The 24,136-nt window shown below is 39.1% G+C and overlaps 1 protein-coding gene across 1 annotated transcript in view; it reads left to right on the top strand.

The window, feature by feature from the left end:
* The first annotated feature begins 7,938 nt into the window (after positions 1 to 7,938).
* hhip (hedgehog interacting protein) overlaps positions 7,939 to 24,136 on the top strand; it is a 43,269-nt gene continuing 27,071 nt past the window's right edge. The window contains exons 1-4 of the mRNA XM_056457846.1: positions 7,939 to 8,625; positions 11,528 to 11,720; positions 17,360 to 17,501; positions 19,866 to 20,067. Coding sequence (XP_056313821.1) covers positions 8,356 to 8,625; positions 11,528 to 11,720; positions 17,360 to 17,501; positions 19,866 to 20,067 — 807 coding nt within the window. The 5' untranslated portion in view covers positions 7,939 to 8,355. The remainder of the gene's footprint in view (positions 8,626 to 11,527; positions 11,721 to 17,359; positions 17,502 to 19,865; positions 20,068 to 24,136) is intronic.

Below are 24,136 nucleotides of genomic sequence, written 5' to 3'. Positions count from 1 at the left end.
GACATTCCCTAGATGTTTTCCTTTGCTTGGGTACTCGTGCTGTTGTTTTTACATCCCTGATTGACTTTATTTCAACTGCAGAACACAAAGGAATATATTTTAAAGAATATTTCACCTGTATTTGTAGAAAGTCAATTTTGTCAACAACACTGGGTTAATGCTGACCCTAATTATACCGTATGGGATAATTTTAGCAAGCATTTGGGGGTTTATATTGTACAAAACTGGATATTGTTTGGAATGTTACACAGAAATATAAAGTGGTTTCTTTTTTCTTTTTTTTTTTTGGACAATGCAGAATCAGAACTTATTTGTTGCAATAAACAAAATTACGCCATTACGCTTTCATTGTAACTGATCTTAACTTTAATTGCACCTTGAATACAGAAACAGAAAAAAGCAAACAAATTAAAGAGAAACAAAGAACACACCTGACGCATAAAGCCTCAGAAAAAAGGAGATGCATAGATGCTAAGGTGAAAGATAAAAAGGTAGGGTAGGGGGTTGTGACTAAGCTCAGGAAAAAGCTGAGCAATACGAACAGAGGCAGGTAGTCACACTGAAGCAGAGTAAAAGACGGGAATGAAGGAAACTTCGTGTGGTCCAATGGCAAAGGCCAATGATTTAGAGGTTGTTGATCCCGGGCAGGCGGCCCAGTGGCTCGGCGCAACCAATGACTCACTCACTCACTCTCTCTCTCACACTCACTGGGAGCTGGCGCTCTGTCTAAGTCACCGCACTTAAAACATCCTTATGTGTTTAGAGTCATTGAAGTGGAAACCAGGGCCTGCACCCATTGCTGGAAAGAGCTACTGAATCCCTCTCTCTCCCGTTCTTTCTCTCCAGAATGTTCATAAACAGATGGCCGGACCTCATTAGCCATGTCACAACTACTGAGAACATCATGAACACATTCCATTCTCTCTGAATATGAAAGCCTGTACATGAAATCTTAGACAATTAGCAAAAAAAAACTAGGTTAATGTTAGTGTTTTCAAATGGTTTACCAACTATGATGATCCCCTTGTGAGAGACTGTAAAATAAAAAGGCAGCTATATTTTTTTATGCACAAAGACTCATTCATACCCTGTGAGAACAAGGTACCGTATTATATGAAAACAACATTTTGAAAAAAAATATCATATATATATAATATATAATCTATCTATCTATCTATCTATCTATCTATCTATCTATCTATCTATCTATCTATCTATCTATCTATCTATCTATCTATCTATCTATCTATCTATCTATCTATCTATCTATCTATCTATCTATCTATCTATCCATGTTTGTACAGTATGTTATACACACATCATGTGTTAACAAAAATTGGCATGATGGGACAGCATTAATGGACAAACCAGCAGACTGACCACATTGTAAAACATGTGAAATGTTAAAGCTTAAGCTCCATTCAAATTACATAATTTATATTGTCACTTACTACATTCACTGTGTCAGATTATGCAGTTTTGTCTAGATAAAAACTTATGTTGAGGGCAAATAAGCCTCACTACACGTTGCTTCTAGGGGTGGGTATCACAGGTTAACTCATGATACGATATTACCACAATATTTTGTCCTCTATTCAGTGTTGTGCAAGCTACTTGGAATATGTAGTGAGCTAAGCTATTAATTACTCTATTTAAAATGTAGCTTAACTACAATAAAAGCTACCCCCTGGGAAATGTAGTAAGCTAAGCTAAGCTAAAAGCTAATTGGCAAAAGCCATTTTTAAAAGTATTGCTTTTAAATCGAAGCAACTATAATCCAAGTCAGTTCTGTCTTAGTAATCAATAAAATTGCCAGTAAAACATTCATTCATTTTATTTTCAGCTTAGTCCCTTTATTTATCTGGGGTCGCCACAGCAGAATGAACTGCCTACTTATACAGCATATGTTTTACACAGAGAATGCCCTTCCAGCTGCAACCTGTCACTGGGAAACACCCATTCACTCTCATTCACACACATGCACTACTGCCAATTTAGTTTATTCAATTCACCTATAGCGCATGTCTTTGGACTTGTGGGGGAAACCACAGCCGGACGAAACCCACGCAAACACGAGGTGAACATGCAAACTCCACACAGAAATGCCAACTGACCCAGCCGAGACTCGAAGCAGCGAGCTTCTTGCTGTTAAGCAACAGCGGAACCCACTGCACCACCGCGCCACCCTGCCAGTAAAACATGAGACATAATTAAGTTCAGTTATTTGCTGCAATTAATATGCTCTTCCAAACAGAATCTAATTTTACTATACAGCAAAAACTAAAAATTTAAGAAGTTCTGTGTTGCCTATATGATGCCTATAGCTTGCATTCTGTCATAAGAATGGCAGTGTTCCAATATATGTGTGTATTTGTCTGTGTGTGTTTTCTAATTGAAAACTGTAGATAAGAAGATTCATTGCGTGCCAGAAGTGGTGGTAGGAATGGTTTCCTGACCACAGCTGTAAATTCATATAAAATTACCTGCACTCCATTTTAAATGAGAACATAATGAGTGATTTGTTAGTTTACGTGGTAGTTCTAGTACTCACTTGCCAAGACAAGAGGTGTCTCGGCTATTGATCACAAACATTTATCTTTAAATTCTGTCACAGTAGACCAGTGCTGACATATGATACAGGCAAGGGTTCTGTTGCCATAACTCCACAAACTTTCTTCCATGTCCTTTCTCTTGTTTCGCTATGTTAAAAACTGTGTATGCTGTGTAGAAATTATGTGCTCTTATTGGTCAACGACACCTATGTGACTGAAGGGAAAATTGAACATGCTAGATTTTTGCAATGACATCATGAAGCATAGCAGACATGGAATCAGTTGTTGTGCACTGTGACACCACACAATTATTAACAATTAAAGGTGCCATATACTGCATTGATTCAATAAGTTAACTTCTCTGATATCGACATAGTAGGTATATGGCTTGGGGAAGTAAAAAAAATCTCCAGAAAAATCTCCAGTTTTTTATGCCTATTTATTACTCTGTAAAATACCTATTCAATCAGAAGGTCTATAATTGACCATATTTGGATCAGTCATGAATATTAAAGAGCTCCACTCTGATGTGCCACTCACGCTGACACACACACATACACACACAGCATGATGTACGCTGAACACGCAAAGGGAGTAGATGCCTAGTTTTAATCTTTTTAACTTAATGGGTGAAGGTTTATTTTAACAACATGGAGAAAGTGAGCTCTCTAATATAAACCCATCAGAGTAGCATTAACCTATTTTGCTTACAAGATCTGTTGTGGATAAAGGCTAAATTATCATTAAACTTGGCAAAAGAGACTGGTAGAGATATATTGTTTTGTAATTTTAAGCTATAATTTCAAAGAAAACACAGCCAGGAATTAATATCAACCTCTGCATGAACAGATGATAGTTGAGCTGAGTGATTTGACTCGATTCAGCAGTCTACATGTGTCTTATGAAACTTACACATCAAATATTGCAATAAACATGATAAATTAACAAAAGATTCAATTTAACATACCTTATGCATCTTCGGAGTGGAGCTGAATAAATATATAATCTGTAAATCTAGCAACACAGGCTCATTCTGAAAACGTAGCCCTACAGACGTTTCTGGAGACTGCGAATTATGTAGCCAGAGGTACGTATGGCTGCATTTCATTTTTTTTTAAACGAATGCTACGGGGTGGTGTGACGCCGTTAAAGCTAACTGCTTACCTCTGTATGGGCGGCATTCCGGCTGCAACCAGTTTGTCCCATTAGCGCACCATGTATGCCGGCAGACTTGCGATGCAGAGAGGAGTTTACCACAACGACGGGGTTCGAGTCCGGTGAGAGCGGTTCCGGAAAACAGGTAAGACAAAAACAGAATCCAAAAAATAAAATAAACAAGTAAATAGCAGGGTCAGAATGTCGTAAAATCTGAAAACGTGGTAAAAAAAATCAGATGAGGGATTATCTTTTTTTGGATTGCTTTTGAAACGTGTTGGTTGGGTTTAGGGAAATGGGTGGGCGGGTCAATCGATAAAATTGGTTGGGTTTAGGGAAGAGGGAGGGTGGGTCAGTCGATTGTTTGCTCAGTCAGTCAAAACGTCTGTCAAAAAGTCAGTTAACAGCAGCCTCTGGTGGGTTTACGTGAGAACAGCAGGCGCGAATGGCACTCGTGAGGGAAATTTGAGATTTCAAAAAGCTTACACAGCGGCCTCTTGTGGATTCGCAAAAACAAAAACTGCAGAAAAACGTGCCGCCAGGACATATTTACGTGTCGCGGCCTCCAGAAACATCTGTAGAGGTATGTTCGTTTTCAGAATGAGCCTGGGTTGAAATCTTTCATTTCATGTCCTGACGTGAGTTTGAACAAACTTAAAAATAACTAGTTATCAAACGCATGCATATCAATGATCCCAGATCTACATATAAGTCTGTGTTCTCCTGATGACACGGCTGCTCATCAGGTCCGGATGAACAACCTGAAGTACATGCAGATGATGAGGGTATGGCCTGTGAGCCACGCAACAGTCTGCTTTGTCTTCTGATTGACCTTTTGTCCACCGAGGTTTTACACTTGTGGAATTTACATGATCATATATATACTGATCTCTTATTATTTGACTATGCCTAGGAACCCAGATGTTTATAGGACACCTTTAAAACTTGCATCCCTATGACCATTTGTCATTTACGAATCCCCATGACACGTGAAGAACATCGTCCAGGAATAAGGACAGAATTGTGCAATCTTTAGACAAAGTGCATAATCAAAGTGGTTCGGTATTATTACCACCCTAAACCTTCTTCAGCATTTGCAATCCCAAAAACAGGTCTCGCTCCTGAGGTGGCCTGAGGTGCAAATCATTTATTATTTTAAAAAAAAGGCCCACAATGGTTTAAGCTACCAAAGCATTTTTTTCTTTTTGATATTGCACCAGTTTATGAGGAAGTGATGATTTTGTTCTTTTTGATTCTTTATTTGCAAATGTTTTATGTGATTTCCAGTTTTGCGCATAAATCTAATTGTAATCTTTGGATGGAAAGAATTAGTATAAAAAAACATTTATTTGATGTTGTTTTGAATATACTTGGCTAGGATTCAAATTCATTTGCATTTAAAATACAAAAGTTAGTTCAGAAATGTAGAAATTGAAATTGTGCTAAAAGGTAATAGTGAGGTCTGGAGTGGTATTTCTTGTATTTACAGCAGATGTAATTTTGGGGGAAGGGTTTGCAAGTTATTTTATCAGTCTACATTAATTATGATGAGTGAATTCAGATTAAACATTTACTGGTGTAGATTAGATTTGACTACACATTTGGCCTGTATTTCCTATTGTACTTGCACTTCTTGAACAGATTTACCATGATGATGGCAAATGGTTTGCAGTTTTTCTCCCCACTATTAAACTGTACTGAGCAAAAAGACTTTTGAGGGTAGTGTAATACACAGACAGGCACAACATTAACAAATGGGTGCCGACAGGACATTGTCACCTTGTCTTGTACCTCTTAAGATATTTACTCAAGTGTGGTTTGCCACCTCTGATATGTGATTTCAAGGGTGTTACGGTACTCTGTGGTCAGGGACTATCCACCCCTTGGTGGGGAGTATTTTTCGTCAAGGGCTATTGGGCCAAAGCTGAGCCTTGTTATTGCTGAATGAGACGACAGATCTAACCCAGGGACTTTCCCAAATGACAAAGCAAGAAATATCCTGCCATCTTCAACCTCAATTGACGACTCTATATTAGGTTCTGGTTAAGGCATAACTTCTCGTAGAAAACCAAAAGGATAGTGCATATTGTTGTTAATGTCCTTGGTACTAAATCAGAGCATATGTGAATTTGCGGTTTCGCTTGAAATTGAGACTTTAAGAGTTTTCTCATAACAAAAACTCATTTTGCCATCTGTTGTTTGTTGAAATGGAAACATGGAAAGGGTTACAATTTTCTCAGAATGTCTAATAGAAAGCTTGAATATTACTGATGGTGTTGTAATAGCATGTTTGTCAAAATAGCAGTGCAGAAAATGAGAGCTTAATGCATCATTTTCAAGCTCATAAATTGTAATTGAGTCACCAAAAAAAATTTGGAATCAGTTTATTACTCTCGGATGTGTGTGAATATACATTTCCTCCTAACATGGAATTGGTTAGAAGCCATAATATCAGTGCTTTAAGAGGACGAGAGAATGCCAGTGGAATAATATTAGAGCTTCTGCAGAAAGGAAAGGGTTATATCTCCCCGAGCAGATGTTTTCCCCAACCACAGCTGTATCGCACATGTTTTCATGTCATTCGCCAATGTGGCAAAGCTGGACCGAGATTAATCTCAAGGACCTCTGCTTCGCCGCTGCACCCTACTGTATGTGAATGATTGTCATTTTTACAGTGCGACAGAACAGACCAAATAGGCTGAACGCAAAACAGACCTGGCTGGATATGGTGGCAGGCTGTTCATCGCTCAGGGCCATTTCCATAATTACCCAACAATCCAATCACTGTGGATTCCTGCAACTCCTGATCTCTGCTGATAATCAGTCAGTGTTCTGGTCAGTGCTGGACCCCCAAGGATGAACAGGTGCGGTACTGCGACTGATTGCAACTAATGCAACTGAGGTCTGTTCAGAGAGGACATTCCCCTCTGGACCTGCAATCTGACGATCTCTCTATAGATGAGAAGAAAAGAGGACTTGTCCTGCGTTTGGCTCAGTCTTATCAGAAACCCTCTGAAGAGCAAGAATGCCAGACATGCTCACAACTCTGTTAACGTAAGAGTGTCAACAAACTGTCCTGCTATAGCCCCTGATCACCAACAGAGTAGCTGCATGTTAGCATCTAACAGAAATAATTATGCAAGCGCATAAATAAACAACACAGGAGAGATCATGTATTGAGAGATACTGATTTACATGATCTCATTTTTTTTATTTATTTATTTTTTTTAGGGTGTTCGGTATCAAATGCTGTCTCTAAATCCACAAAGAGCACAGCTGCGTGTTTTATGAAGTTGGGCGAAGGAACATTATTTGTGCTGTAAATTACAAACACAATTGCAGAATGGAAGAAATGAACACCCTCACAGTGTCTCCTTTCTTCCCCTCTGTAGACTGGACGTCAATGGTAACTCTTCAAATATGATTTTTTTTTATTTCCCAGAGAAAAAAATGTCATACAGATTTGAGATGACCATAGTAATTTTCATTTTGGGGTATAATATTAATTTTAAAAACATGTATCTGTGGTTACAGAAGGAAAAAATCCTACAAGCTGCATGGAATTGTGCACGTGGTGACTGTATATTTTGCATCATTTACATTAGTTTTATATTTTTTATTATTTTATATGCTCTGTATTTATATTATAATCATTTTTTATTTATATTTTTGTTTTATATACTAGTTATAATGAAACGGTGTACTCTGAGATTAAAGTGTAAAACAGCAGAATGTTTTGGCAGAATGCTATAATGTAATTATTAATATTCCACTTATCTGATATAATGCTTTAATGTTTAAATATCATGTTTTAACATATTTAGGCATAACTATTTATTGTTTAAGTCTCTGCATTTCCTTAAAATGCGTTCGAGATAGTACAGGTGGCTATGTGGAAAGCTTCGTAATGACTTGTCCGTCCCGCAACTCTGGTCAGAAATAATAACAACGTAGAACACAGTCCAACACAAAGACAAATCACTATCATAAACAAAATAATGCAATAAACATCAATAATAATAGAATTAATGAAATAAATAAAAAAATCGGTGAATATAATGGTAACAGACTTGTACTGTAGCAAATTAGCAGCATTTCCCGTAAAATTACTTTACATGTTTATATTGTATACATTTCTTTACCTTCACTGTGATGCGCGTACCCTGACTGAACAGACGTCATCGTGCGCGTTCCCCTTCTCGCGCGCTGGTTAAAAAGAAGGTGGAAAGAGCAAAGAGAAACATGTGAGTGCACTGAGGAGCATGCAACACAACTTAGTGAACTTTTGATCACAACTGTCAACTTTTGTGCACATCGGGATTTAACTTTTGGTCAAGGAGACGTGCTGCGATTTCTACATATAATCTGATCACTTTAATTTTTTCTATATATGTTTTTTCTTTTTAAAAAATCGCATTGATATGCAATATCATGTTTTTCCATTTTAATAACGTCCTAACCAGACCTTGTTTTCATTTATTATCGTAATTTCTTTCTTCTTTTTTTGTAAGCACCTATTTAGCGAGTAGTTGCTTAATCTAAATTGGTTATTCTGTAAGAACTTTCAGGACGCGTGGGGCTGTCATTCAGCAGTCCTGTTTATTTCTGAGCAGCCGCGTGTTTCGCGTTTGCTTTAATCCCTGCAAATATGAAGCATTTGAAATTTGTGCTCTTGTTAGCCATCGCGGCCAATTTTTGGGAATGTGGTGATGCGAAATTTGGCGAGAAAGGAGAATTAAGTCCAAGGAGGAGGAGATGTTACGATGGAAGTCTGCCGAGACGCCTGAAGAAGAAGGAGAGAAAACTGTCACTGGAGGGAAGCGGTGGAGGGGAGGTTTGTCACAGACTCTATCCTCGCGTGTCCTGCTGTCCGTCCAGGAGGGCTCCGTATCAGATACTGCATCGGAGAGATGCTCGGGTATGTTCGGGCTTCCTGCAGCTTCTAATGATTCTCGTGTTTGTGTGTGTTTTATGGTAAAGGAGTAATGCATTGGCGTTTAAGCTGTGTAACAAATGGGAAATCATGTAAAGAACATGTGGATGCACACAAGTGCAGTAGAGATGATTCTTGCACTCAAAACAGCGAGGCGCAGAGAACGCGCGAGTCTGGAGACGCGTTTTCGAAAAGTTAAACTTGTTTAACTTAACACGGCGTCCTAAAAACGTGGCACGAGACGCGTATAAACACAGACCGTCCGCAATGTCCGCCGCGCTAATGTTTACACAGGATAGCGATTGAAAACAGCTCGGACTTGAGGTAAGAACGAGTGGAGTGTTTCTCCATTCTCATAAGCTCCTCATTCGCGAACACGAGGCGTATGAATTAATTCGGTTTATTTCCATAGTCTGCTGCAACAATGTCGTGTTTCCGACATCTGAACGGCTTCCAATAGCTACGTATATGCAGTTAAATGTCTGCGTGTGCATACAGATTTGATATTTTGCACAACTTTTCACGCACGCTGGTGTTTCGCTGACAGCATGTGCTTCTCGCAGTGATGGATAGGATTTACATAAAACAGATGGGAAACAAATGTCCCTAGATCGGTAATGAATCGCACCTTTCTGAGGCTTTCTACAGACGTGAGAAGATTCATCTCAATAGTTTTATCAATGAACACATTCTATGCCGAGAAATCTCTCTTTTCTCATGTAAACAACCTCCGTAAATCGACATACGCGGCTGGGTGGCATCGCTCGTCGGTTTGTGACAAAAAGCCATATTGCATCATTTAATTTGCTCAAGTCATGCAAATAAGAGTGAGGCTGAATGGAACACACAAAAAAAGAGTCGACATCTCCTCCTCCCCACTACACTGCCCACACACGGAGTCTTTTTGCTTTTGGCAAAAGAATAACAACAACACCATTGTGTTTGTTGGTTTCACTAATGGGTGAAGCTGAAGAACATCATTCTCCCCCAGTCCTAGGCTCTGTCCAAGTGTTAGTTAATGCCTTTGAGGGAGTATTTGTCCTGCTCCCACCCCAAACTTACTTAAACCAATTCCCAGAGGACTCAAATGGTTTCACTTAAGCTGTTTAAGATAAGCTTACAGGTTTTGTGAGGAAGTTAGCTTAGTTGTGGTTTTATTTGATTGTGTGGGTATTTGAACTATGAATCACGTCAGGTGATTCATTTGTTAAATCATCTGTTTATTGAATCGTATGGTTGTAGTAAGTCCTCGATCATCAATCACCTCTGTGAGAATTAGTAAGGATGTAGCTGCCCTCATTGTTTGTCGCTTAATGACAAGCAATTGTTTTCAAATGAGTCTTTGTGTTTACGTTTGTTCTGTCACTTTCAGTGACAAAGGATATTGTGTGCCGTGATGCATAATCCTAACATCTGCTCAGCTTTACACATATTACAATTTTCATGCTGAACAACTCTATTTATTACACCTTTTCACTCCACAAATAATAACCGGATAAATGGATGATAATGCTCCGTTTATTAAGCTTAGATGGACTCTGAGTGGTTGTTGCCTGCATTTTTATCGATCATTAGTTGCAAGTGAAAGATTCCAGTAATATCCTTGCTATTCGTTGTTATCGATATAGTTCAGACTTAACTATTCTCATGATTAGAATACTTGTCATTATATAAATCTTCTATTAACTAGCCTTCCAAAAATCAGGCATAATGGACAGTTGGATCTACAGTATGCTCATACAGTTTATGTCTCTTGTTTGCACTGGCATGTTTTAACAGAACTTACGTATAGCCTGAGATGTAGACCATGGTGTGATTTTAAGCAGCTTTGAACAACTTTTGAGAAAACACTTGGAAAACAAAAAAAACAAAGGTCCTCTTGTTGCTGGTAAGGGTGATGGCAACATTGGAGCCTATCCCAGCAACATATGGGAAGAGTGCATGGTTGAGAGCACACAAATGCTTCTTTCCGTGGACCATGTGCCAGTCCATGGCTCACTAAATCAATGGGCAATTTAAAGCAGGAGAGTTGCCACTCACAAACCAGGGTAACACACTGATCACCCCAAGACTGAAAGTGAAGAGAGCTTGAAAATTCACTTGCTGGTTCATATGGAGGTGTCGGTGCTTCTTTTTTCTCTCTCTGTTTTTTTCTTTTTCTTTTGGAGACACAGTTTTATCTCCCAGGCACAAAGGTGGTTTTGATTCACTCAAAAGAATCTGGAGAATCAAAATAAAAAGAATCTGTCCAAAAGGTTTACTATGCAGAGTAGTGGGCTGTAGAAGTATATGCTGTCTGCTGGGCGTGCTGGTCTAATTGACTTGGACAGACTGCTAATTTGTTGATACCAGCACGGGAATGATGTGCCCGTCTATCTGTAAATTGGTGTTTACACATGGACCTCACACAGAGAGAGGGAGGTTTACCAGACTGCTGCAGCACAGGCGTATGTCTGGGGAAGGCAGCAGATTACATTGTTGTTTTATTACAGCTAATTTGTTACATAAATAAGCCTGCTCATTTTCTCGGCCCTAATCTACTGTTTACTTTTGTTTGGTGACTTAAGAAACATTTCGAGTATCCTCATTTCGGTCCGTTCGATCCAGCTTGGGTTCAGCTGCCATGTGAGGTGCAATTTTGGCTTAGCTGTTTGTGAGCTCAAATAAACAAATCAGGAGAAATCAAGTCCACATGGATGTGTGGTGTTTGTTAAGAAAGATGTTTAGAATGTGAATTGCATCCAATTAAGGAGAAAACTTTCCAAAAATGTGTGTCAAACCACCTAGTTTGTCATCATATAGGAACAACTTTGTAGCATGAGTAAATTTGGGATCAGCCGTTGAATTAGAACCGCAGTTCTAACCTCTTTTCTCTTTCACTCTACAGACTTTCTCGACTAATAACACGGAGTGTTCTAGACTGCTGGAGGAGATTAAGTGTGCCCATTGCTCACCAAATGCCCAGATGCTCTTCCATTCACCTAAACTTGAAAAAGCACCACATAGAGAACAAGATCTACCCCGCTTATGCCACGACTACTGCCAAGAGTTCTACTACACCTGCCGTGGACACGTACCAGGTAACCCATAAACCCAATAACCTAACATCAGGGTTACTGACACGTTTCTAGTTGAACAAATTTACCTCAGATTGATTATCCCTTACAATTAAAATTTAAAATGGCAGGGCACAACATTTTGCAAGTGTTTTAAACTCAGAGTAAATATTTGTTACATATTTTGATAGCACTTTATTTTGATGGTCCCTTTAACGTATTTTTGTTGAATTTAAGATATATTGCATCTACATGCCAAATTATTTCCAATAGATTATAAGTAGACTGTTAGGTTGGGGTTAGGGTTAGTGTAAGTTGAAATGTACTTGCAAAGTTTCAGTTAAGTGTCTGTTTAAGGAGAAGTATAAGCACATATTAAGCAGACAATCTACTAATTTTCAAATGAGAAGTAATTGGCATGTAGTTGCAATGCAACTTTTAGTCAACAAAATGTGCAATAGGACCATCAAAACAAAGTGTTACCAATATTTTATGTTTGTTATTTTGAACCAGGTATGTTTGGAGCACCTTTGGCCATCAAATATACTTGTGTTAAACTATCTATGAAGTTATTTAAGCGTCAATAAACTTTTCCAACATATATTTAACATTTTTTCACACTCTTTTGGGACATTGACAAGATTGAAAAGAATTGATCTTTGTTAACCAAAACTGTTTAAATTAAGTAATAACATGATAATATTCAAAACATTTTTTCCACATATATTCTTTATTCAGATACAATATGGTTTTAGTTGAAAAATACTTAAGTTATGACTGTTAAAATTTGGAATGTGACAATTATATACTGATCAATGTGTCAGTCTCAAATAACAAAATATTTGTTATCTTGCACGGCATTCTTATTTAGAAACACATTGGTTTATTTATTCATCTTGGGTCCACCAAATGCCATTCAGAAACCAGTTTCTTTCTTTATGTCCTAAAGATTTTACTATCATAAAAGGCTTAAAATATTGGATAAAAATCACACTTAAAATGTAATATATAAATTCTAAAAACAAGATAATATATTTATATATGTTTTATATTATGTAAATTATACATTTTATTGATTTGCAGCTAAAACAAACTTGCCTTAATGCAAGCACGTATTCCACCTTGATGCAGTTTGTTTCATTAGGTAGTCACTGACATGGACATATGTCCATTGATCATTCTTCTTCTTGATCTCTGCTAAAATTTGGAAAAAACCCTTTACCTATCAAATTTGTTAAGCTCAAATGTAAACGCACCAGTGGACGCACGCCCCAAACGAAGCCTAAAAATCTGTAGCTGTAAATTAATGATTTTATGACCTGTTTCTTCCCCTCGGTCCTTTGGCAAGCACCTTATTTTACGTCAACACAGCTTGCCAAGATGTGTTTGGTGTTTATGTGTGTCTGTCTGTCTTTTGGGGGAGGGTGGAGGGGTGTCCACGGTCTGAGCACGGTCTAGACATGACTGACACTCACACCTCACCTCACCAGCAGAACACACACTTTACAGGATGCAATGGAAAACAAGGCCTGTTCAAGGCAATGCTCACATAATCAGTTTGTTTTTCTTGGTGGCAGCCTACATTCAATGAAAAGACAAACATTAAGGCCTCTAAAATGTAAGGGGGAAAAACAGATGGCAGCAGGGAGGAGTCCCTGAAAGACCTGAACAGCTCTAAGCCATCATAAGGTTTGTATTTTCTCGCAAACATGAATGACATCAGGAGCAAACATCCATTAGCTGCTCTATAGTGTTGCAACATTCGCTGCATGATGCATTCCATCAGATGGAATGGTATGCAAAAGCTGGCCGCCAGACCAAACCTTCTTCCTATCAGCACAGCCATAACAGATTAGATGAGGGCAGATATGCAAACAGAGAGCAAACGCAAGCCACACGCACATACATACACACACACACGGAAATGTGAATAGACCAACAAATCAGATACTGTATACATACAGTTTACCTCTCTGTCTTCCTCCATTAAACAGATAAATAAGGGTGTGCAGTCTGTTTCAACTCTTTGTAGAAGGAGGAAGTGTATGGGAAAAGAGAGAGAGAAAACACTGCTAAAGACTCTGAGAACAGGAGCCAGGGCCAAAAGCCTCCCCTCTCCCCCTCCCAAATCAGCATATGTGGTGACGAATGACACATTTATTTTTCTACAAAGGTTGTGTATATGTAAAACTGCTGAAGTGCATCAAGATGTCAAGTACTTTGGGTGGCCACCCAGGTTGCTTTGGAAGATAACCAGATGGAAGTATAACCATAGTGCTGAGGATGTGGAGTCTCTTTCTCTCTGTCCTGTTTTTCGTAGGCCAGTACCATAAAACTAGAATGTATTGTAGAGGGGCTGACACTGGAGTTGAGGCCACACAGTGTTTTTGCCATATTTAGGGAAGTTATAAATTGTTCAAATTAGACAGTCCTTTAAGTTCATGCGATTCATTTATGTCCATGTTTTAAGACCATGATTACATATTGGTTTTTCAACCGTAAAACATGCCTTCATGTTTTCATGAGGTCTACTTTCAGTCCTGTAAGATTAAGGAACAACGGTCTGTTCGAACACAGTCATTTAACAGCTGTTTTAAGAGTTCACCCTTAGCTGATGATTGTGCAATAGATCCTTGAGCCCGGGGATCCCTCTCGATAGAAGGGTGAGAGGGGAGTTTGAGATCAGGTAGATCTCGAGAACTGAGAACTTATAAATGGCAAATTATGAACTGCTATTGGAAATGTACTGCTGACTCATCTATAGTGCCAATTTGGTTTGGCCAATTCACCTATGTCTTTGGACTGTGGAAGGAAACCGGGGAACCTGGGGGAAACTCATGCAAGCATAGGTAGAACATGTAAACTCCGCACAGAATTGTTGGCTGGCCTGGTAAGGACTTAAACCAGTGACGTTCTTACTGTGAGGCAACAGTGCTAACCACTGGGCCGCCATGCCGCCCTGTCTAGAAATTAAGGAGGAGGAGTAGGGGTGGAAGGGGGGATTCATCAAAACAAAGATACTGAGGTAAGAAACCTGGTTTTTGGTTTTTATAATAAATTAGAAATTGACTGATTGTTGGATCGTGTATTAGCTATTGCTAGACCAGCTGTATTTAATCATAAGAACGTGCTCCTCTCGAAATTAGTTTATAAATACACCACACTTACTGTATTGATTTGGATTTGATTTAGTGATCTATCAGTAAAGTCTCAGACATACTCAGTCAACTGCATATGGACAAGTTTAAAGCATGTGCAATAGACACATCATCTTTGTAGAGAGAGAAAGTGGGTTTTATGAAACCAGGTTTACAATGATTGATTGTTTTTGTCGTTTTCCCAAAATGTCCCTCTGCACATATTCACGCCTTAAATCAAAACAGGCACTTTTTTGATCCTTATGATACACCTTTTGATATATGATACACACACACAGACACACGCACACACACACACACACATATACATACATACCTATTTTTTACAGCAATACCATAGAACAAGGATTTTGGGTTTCTACAAAAAACCTTTCATTGAACAGTTTTTATATAACGCATTTTCACACTCCTAAAATTAATATTATTGATTGGTATGTTCTTAAAAGTAAAGGTACACAGGCTGTCACTGGAATGATACATATATGTGCCAAAATTGAAAAGATATCACTCCACTGACAGCTCACTACCTTTATTTCTGAGAGTGTATCATGCATAACATTCAGCATACACAAAACCTTTATTAATTAGGAATATTTTAAACAGTCAGGGTCAGTGAGTTTTAAAATTGTGTTTTCTTGGATCACCATCATAATCTACCACTTGCACGGTCTCCATATGTGTCATTTTATATTTCTAGAATATTTTACCATCTAAATCAGGGGTGTTAATCTCAGTTCCTGGAGGGCTGCTGCCCTGCACAGTTTAGTTTCAACCCTGCTTCAACAAACGTAGGATTCAACCAGGAACGTAGGAACCTGTATGATTCAAACAAGCCTAAAGCTGCGGCACTTTTCTCCCCATAGACTTCCATTCATACGCACGCAAATGCGTCAGACCGGAAACGCAAGGTCGTGCGGCAAGTTTCGCAGTTCGCTGCTTTGCAAAGTTCAAGCTTGGTGAACTCTGACCTGTGAAATCAAATCACACGATTGCATGAGACCAATCGAGGATCAAAACATGACCTTTATGGACAGAAATTTAAAACATGGACCAATCATCTTGTTTAATCCCACCCGTTTTCGCAGCGCCGTACTACAGAATTTCACATGCACAAACTCTAGTGTGACTGCAGCATCAAGGACTCAATTAGTTTGGTCAGGTGTGTTTAATTAGGGTGTGAACTAAACTGTGCAGAGCTGCGAGTTTGACACCTGTGATCTAAATCATTTAAATGTATTCTTTTGACCATGATTTGTTTGAAATGGTTCACACACCAGTCTGAATGATTCATATGAAATAAACACGGGAAAATTGTGAATATTAGAAAGTGTGGGACATGCATAGAGTCTGACCTTTCAGCTACTATTGACAAGAACTCAGAGACCCTTAACCCTCACACCAGCAAGCCCAAGATAACCACTGCGGTTAGTGTGTGGGTGGCATGCCAGTGTGAGTGGAGGTGGTGGTGGGTGGGTGTGTGTGTTTGATCTCACTGTTATGTTTAGATGCTTAGGGATATCCTATCACCTCTGTTGTTGGTGCTGCTGCCTCCCTCCCACACGCAGCCCCCTTCCTCAGACAGCATGGGGGACTCGCTAGAGATGAAAGCAAGAAGAGGAGTGTGTTTGTGTTCCTATCACTGCTGTATTTGCTCTACTCCTCCCCATGAGAGGGTTTAGCTAAGGTGGTAACCATATCAGTGTGGTTTTTAGGTCACGGTGGGGCTGCCAAACCAAGCTCTGTTCTCGCCTCTTGTCACTGAACCACTCGTTCAGCCAAACAGAAGACAGTTCCTACAAACTAACCGCGATTTACACTTGATTTTCAGGTTTTTCATCGCACATTTCTCGACTGTAGATGTCTGAATTATGGTGAATTTATTTTGGCTACTACTGGATAAATAAAGTGGGTGTTTTCCCTGAAAGCAAGCTAGCAAACCTAATCTCTCAAATATAATCAATCAGTTTGGGCGTGCACTCATCATTTATTTGGACTTGAATAGCATATTTCTACTGAAAAATATAACAGCGATGGCGATTGAGTGTTTGGAATTTTAGGTTTAATTAAACTCTCAACATACAGACCACACGTCTAAATTATTTATAATACCTCACAAATATACAACCATCACATAGTTGCGCCCAGATGTGTGCGTCAACGTGGCTCTGATATGCATGACAAATATGAGTTCATATCAAATTGTTAAAAGTCTGGATCAGTATGTGTGACCATGATTTGCATTTCTCAGATATGTGAGGCAAAAACAAATTGAGTCTCAGTACTTTATAAATGCACCATAGATGAGATCGGAATTAAGCTTGGCACCAGAATCACCACCAAACGCCCACACAATAAGCCGTCTGATGGCTGAGGACATACTTGACTCGAGTACAGCTTTGACTGTAGGGGATTTGGTTGGTTTTGGAGGTGATTACATCACCCATGGACCCTGTGTGGTGTCTATCTCAGGCTGAGACCAGTTGTCTGTCTGTCTGTGTTTTTTAGAACTGTTCCAAGCCGACGTGGATGAGTTCTGCCAGTACTATGGAAGGATGGATGGAGGCCTGTGCTTTCCAGATTTTCACCGAAAGCAATTGCGCAGAGATTCCAACTACCTGTTAGATGAAAAAACCGAAGCGATTAACAGGTAAACAGCTTGCAGACATGTTTACAGACATACTGATGATGATTTGATTTCAGCTTGGATTGTTTTTGTTTGCTTGATAGAGTTATAGTTTGCCACTGCAATATTTAGTTTATTTTAATGTCAGTCATACCTTTATACATTTTTTATTTCTATAGTTCTGGTCACACCATTGTTTTTTTTTCTTCGATTTTTGTACATTACCCAGCCTGTCTAGGTACCTGCATTGCAAATCTAACACGAGAACTTATTCACAATTTTTCAGTTCTACCTACATTAACAATTGGTAAATCTACTGTATGATTTGAAGACTATAATGGTACATACATTTTGACACTTGAAATCTTTGGTTCCCATTCACTGTACAGTACCTTCACGGAAAAGAGGTCAAGTTTGACATGAATGTACGTTAAATTTGACTTTTCTAACTAAGAATTACGACTTCTGCCTGTAACAACATTCATCAGCAGGCAAGAGGGAAGCTTCCTTAGAGTCATGTCCCATGGCACATTATGACTTGCCTGTTTTGATTACTAGGTCATCAGGGCAGTCTGAACAAGGTCACTAGAGACAAGACACGCCTGACTAGCCTTCCATGTCACAACATTCCTGCATGTACTCATTGACTGGTCCACTGCTCTCCTTTCCATGCCGGAGCTTTGTGTCCAGACTGAGTTTAGCCAGCTTTAAGAGCACAAAGAAAGTGCTTATACTGCAGGAGCTCTGATCTGCTGCTGACAGGGCTTTGACCATTTGTGACAGGACATGGTGAGGGTTGTCATTTGGCTCTCACACAATTTAGCACATACCTGATTGTGTTGCAGTTTTTAAATTCAGAATAGTTGGCACAATTTAATGGATTCAAATGTCCACTTCACAATACTGACCTGTAGGACTCTAGATTTGGTGTGCATTTGTCAAAATCATTATTAAAGAACTTCCTTGATTGGCCGTTTCTCGAGTTCAAAGTTTTAAACATTTGTGAGCAGCAAGTGAAAAAAATGTAAAGGTGAATTGTAGTTTTGTAGAAATGAGCTAAAATAACCTAACATCATTAGTTTACTTTCATTCATTCATTCATTTTCCGTCGGTTTAATCCCTGTATTCATCAAGGATTGCCACAGCAAAATGAACCACCAACTTATCCAGCATATGTTTTACGCAGCGCATGCCCTTCCAGCTGCCACCCAGCATTGGGAAACATTCATACACGATCATTCACTCATACACTACAGCCAATTTAGCTTATTCAATTCACCTATAGCGCATGTCTTTGGACTGTGGAGGAAACTGGAGCACCCGGAGGAAACCCACGCCAACACCGGGAGAACATGCAAACACACAGAAATGCCAACTGGCACAGCCGGAACTCAAACCAGCGACCTTTTTGCTGTGAGGTGACACTGCTAACCACTGAGACACTGTGTCACCCCTAATAGTTAACTTGAGTTGGTTAATTAGCAGAAGTTATTACTCCTCCACTTGCTCCTGACCTCATTAATGAAAATGTTGAACCGGCGTGGCTCAAATTCGACCAAGTTGCTACATTTTCCAGATACATTTACGATTAGCCATGAGCATTGTGCTATGCTTACATTTGTTGTACGGGAAATGCACACCCAATCTTTTAATGGGACGTGTGTCGTTGTCACCCTTGGCATACGATCACTTCGCTTTAGTTGTTAAAGCAATCTGATTTAATGGCACCTTCTAGTGAAGTGTGCCCTTCATCTGTTTGCTGACCTCAGTTTAGTGTTAACAGTGATAAATGCCTCACTTTTGTATGACCTTCTGAAGCAAATAATGACAAGCTGTGAATCCACTGTATGTTTTAAGAAGCCCCTGAGCTCACAGTGGTTGTAAATGAATGTCATAATTCTTCATCAGACCTCCCAGTGTGAAGGGCAGTAAAGTAGCATATCTGATCAGGAGGTTTCATTGCTAGCACGTCAGACTGACGTTATTCTATATCTTAGGTATGAGATGTCAGGCATACATTCGCTGCCAGTCCACCCTTATTACATCCATGGAAAATCCCTCCAAGTCTCCTTGTTAACAGGAAAACCCACACCACTGAAGTCTTTGTTTAAGTTAAGGCTTAATGTGAGCTGGCATGTCCCCACATCAAATGTGACTTGTGGTTCATGGAAGATTTGTTTCACAGCTTGACGACCCCCAACGTCTGACTATGTTAAATGAACTTCCACTGTGTTGTTTTATTCAGTCTACTCCCAAACCTGTCTGCCTAGCAAAAAGATTGGGATTCATGATAAAACAGTTTAAACAGTTTCACGTTGTGTAGTTTTTGCAAACCTACAGTTTTATACAAACTTTTTTTTTTTCAATCCTCCCATTCCCTTCAAACAGAAAACACAAACACAACTGCTACTGCGCTCAGGAGATCCATAGTGGTCTTCAACAACCTGTTGGTGTGGTGCATTGTGGGGATGGATCGCAGCGGCTTTTTATATTGGAGAGGGAAGGCTTTGTGTGGATCCTCACACATGACATGGAACTCCTAAAAGAGCCTTTTCTGGACATTCATAAGCTGGTACAAAGTGGTTTAAAGGTGAGTGGCTCTTAGCTTGTTTCTAGAGATTATGATGTTAGCAGCTAGCCGGACTGAAGATACAGTGCTCAGCATAATTGAGTACACCTCATTTTGAAAATGAGTATTTTGATCCATTTCTCAGTGAATACAGGCAATTTATTTTGGTGAATTTAAACAAAACAGATTTATTAAACAGATATATTAATTAAAATAATATTTTAGTCACCAAACCTATTTAGAAATCAAAAGATAATACAATTAAATTCAAGCTAAATATTGCAACATTTTTAAAGACAAGACAACCTACAAAATTTCAACTAAATTTTTACATTTTTCTTGATTTTTTTTTACACTTTCTATTAAAAATATGAATTTAAAAGATAGATTTGTGAGAGGTGTACCTATATATCCTGAGCACTGTAAATATTTATTTTATGTTTAGTCATTCTTATTTAATTATTTATTTATCACAAATTATTATACTTATTATATTGAAGTAATTTGCCCTTACAGTAGATGAATATTTCGATCTCATCAGTGAGCTTTATTATGAAGCAGTATTACAGAAAGAAATTAAGGTTATTTATGTAATATTCTGCAATTATTTGGGCCATAATTCACTGAAAGCTCACATTCTATTTTGAGTGCAATGACAACAGTAAAACCTAATCAACAACTGATGGATAACAATAATCCATTTCATCTTATGTCACAATAAACAAACGGATGCAAGCCTCAGATAGCATAAACCAAACAAAAAAATTTAAACCTTTTAGAAATGATCTAATACAGTCAATTCATATTGAGATGGTTTGATGCATCTAATACATTCTTTCATTATTTTAAACTATGCTAATAATGATGAGTTTTGGCTAAACTTAGACAGGCTTTAACTCCGCTGACACATCTGCCTCTGAAGAGAAGCTAGCCCCTATTTGATATTGACGCAGTCTGACCTCCCACCATAGAGAAGTCTGTGCCGCATAAATCGAGAAGCCTTGCTGAAACCTGAAAGATCTGTTGTTCATCATTTTGGTTTGGCACCTTCTCAGACGAAGCTGAGGTGGGAGAAATGAAGCCCCCTAAAAGAACAGAATCTTAAAGGAGCACAATAACAAGTTCTATGGATTTATTTCCATTTTTCCTCTCCTCCCACCACAAATCAAAACCTGAATGGAGGGTGATCTTGAAGGCAAAAATAGTGTTGGCACAACAATTATATTATTATACAAATGTATTCTGTATGTGGGCTTCTATGTGTGTGGTTTGCTTGCTGTCAACCTGACTGCCAGCGGAGGAAACCTTGTGTTTGGTTGTTGAGGATCAGTGAGAAAGCCTGAAATGTTGCCAGCTGTTGCACTGGCTTACATGCATGTCTGTCAGTAGTAGTTATGGCGTGTGTCACAACAGATGTTTATCTGCCCCCACTAGAACTGAGGCATTCTGTAATTTGAGAGCATTTTGTTTAGAAAGTGTCCGGAGATGTAGGAAGAGACCTGCTTTTTGACAGGAAGCTTGTGTATATTGCATACCTCCTGTTGCTTTACTTATAAAGACAGAAAGAGCAATTACGGAGTCAACATGCAAATGCCCCACAGGAAAACCCCCCAATGTGCCTTATCATCATTAAACATAATTGGTTGTGGATAAAGCAATCATTATGACAATTAGAGTAAGCTCAAGCCCTGGCGGTCCCCAGGAGTGCTATTCTGTCAAGTTTGGCCGTTATCATTCAGAGTCTGCCGTGTTTATTCGAAACATCAACAGGACATGTGCCCTTTGTGTCCGTGGAAGGCCTCGGCAACCCTTTGGGACACATTTTGGGTATGAAGGGGAATGATAGTGTTTTATCATGACTTTGATTCTAATGTTCTGTATTTCCTTCAAGCTCAATCCCCTCACTGCCAATTAAGCCAAACTGCTTGGAAACAATGCTCTGTCTACTCGAGGGAGTCTCCCAGAGCACTGTGGGTGTTCTCTGATGAAACTACTGATGTATCTCTTCACTCACTCATTCACACATGCACACACACTGTGACTTTATCAAATATTCTGTGCGCCTTGCACTTCTCAGATCACCGCCAGAAGTTTGTACCAAATTATATGCTTTCCTTTAGCCACCAATTATCATTATTATTGTCGCCATCTCATGATTCTCATTTTGTTTTATGGTCCAGATCTATTTATGTACTGCAGTACCAAATACCATAAAAATGCTAATCATGGAGGGCAGCTAGCTCTTTGCAACTCTCACATGGTCGCCAGCAGGGCTGTGCCTTATTAGTACCTGCATGGGAGACCTCATGAGAAAACTAGGTTGCTGCTGATGTTAGTGAGGTCAGCTGGGGGTATTCAACCTGCAGTCCTATGTGGGCACTAATGCCCCAGTATATTGAATGGGACTCTGTACTGCTCAGAGACACCATTTTTCGGATGAAACATTGAACCGAGGTCCTGTTCTGTGGTTGTTAAGAACCCCAGTATGTGCTTCGAAAAGAGTAGGGGTTTAACCCCAGTATCCAACTGGCCTGTGTCCATTATGGCCTCCTAACTATCCCCATATCATAATTAGCTTCATCACTCTGTCTCCTCCACCAATAAGCTGATGAGTGGTGTACGGTCTGCCACAATATGGCAGCCATCACGTCATCCAGGTGGACTCTGCAGACTGGTGGTGGATGCCCCCACCACCAGTGTAAAGCGTGTAAATGTAATGAACTATTTTTATTATTTTTTTAGGGCTCGAAATTGCATCCGTTTTGGCCGCATATGCTCCCGAAATTTTATCTATGCGACCTCAAAATATATTTGGGAGCATTTGTGCAAGTGCATAAAATTGTTGATGTTTTCACTGCAAAATGTTTTAGGACACATTCACACAGAATGCATCTTTGCACCTGAAACGCTAAACGCAGCGCTCACGGATAGTTTTAAACAGTTGTCATGTCAGCTTGCTGCAGTAAACAAAGCCCGCAGTGCTTGCCCTGCTTTCAAGTTTCTCTGATTGGCCCACTGCCCTAGAACTGAATGCGAATGGATTGGTTAATATCAGCCGTCAATAACTCAGTCAACACCTTCTGCCTTCGGATGTCGGGAGCTACAACTGTGAAAATGTAAAGCGCGGAAGATGAATAGAAATAACATTGACAGATTTTGATTTAGAAACCACCTAATGTTACAAATAATAGCACATCTGATTAGTGATCATGTGGTGAATGTAAATCCACCAGTTACACTTTTCGAAAAGTGGATTATAGACTTCTCGAAAGAATTTGACATATTTATAACTTCAGTTGTAATATTAATATATTGAAAGGTAAAAATGTAGGGTACCATATGGGTTTTTATTTGATTGTTAAGCCATTCCATGAACTTTTTCAAAACCATCTGAAATTAACATACAAAAAGACAACTATCCCAAGAAATTGGCACATTAACTTTTAATCTATATCTTGAAAGATGTATATCTCTATTGTAGGCACGCTGTCACTAACTCGGATAATAATTCTTAATTCTGATCTTCCAATGAAGAATCAAGATCAATTGTCAAATTATTTTATTGGTTTTGGCAGAGCAAAGGAGACTTTGTCTTTTTGACCTCTGCTGCATAGATCTCACAAGGTGGATTGCACTGGCTGCTGAGGAAACATGTTGTAGTATTGCGGTCCTGTTTGATTTATTTCAAACTGCTTTATTACACACACACATCTGTGGCTGGTCTTCAAGTCCCACACTGCACCAGTTTGACTACCATGCATCAGTTTTAACAAAATAACAATGGAGGTTAAATAGTTATCTACTAGTTAACCCTTTTGAGATGTCTTGCAAACTGGTTACAGTGTTCCAGATGCTGACCAAAAAAATAAATAAATAAATTATAGTGTCGAGCAAAATGCTTAAGCACAGTATTTCAGCACCCTAAAGTGTTTATCTTCTAAACTATTTGTGTAAAAGAGCCCTGATTTAGTCCATGTTGACGTGATGGGTACACAAATATGGTACTGCTTTGTTGTTGTTCTTGCTAGACATAGTGAAGAAGACATCTGCACGCAATGTGAGCGCAGTTCCATTGTGGTGTATCAGCTAA

Source organism: Danio aesculapii, chromosome 1, assembly GCF_903798145.1.
Source record: "Danio aesculapii chromosome 1, fDanAes4.1, whole genome shotgun sequence".
In the NCBI taxonomy this organism is placed as follows: domain Eukaryota; kingdom Metazoa; phylum Chordata; class Actinopteri; order Cypriniformes; family Danionidae; genus Danio; species Danio aesculapii.
This window is presented reverse-complemented; position numbering and strand designations above follow the sequence as displayed.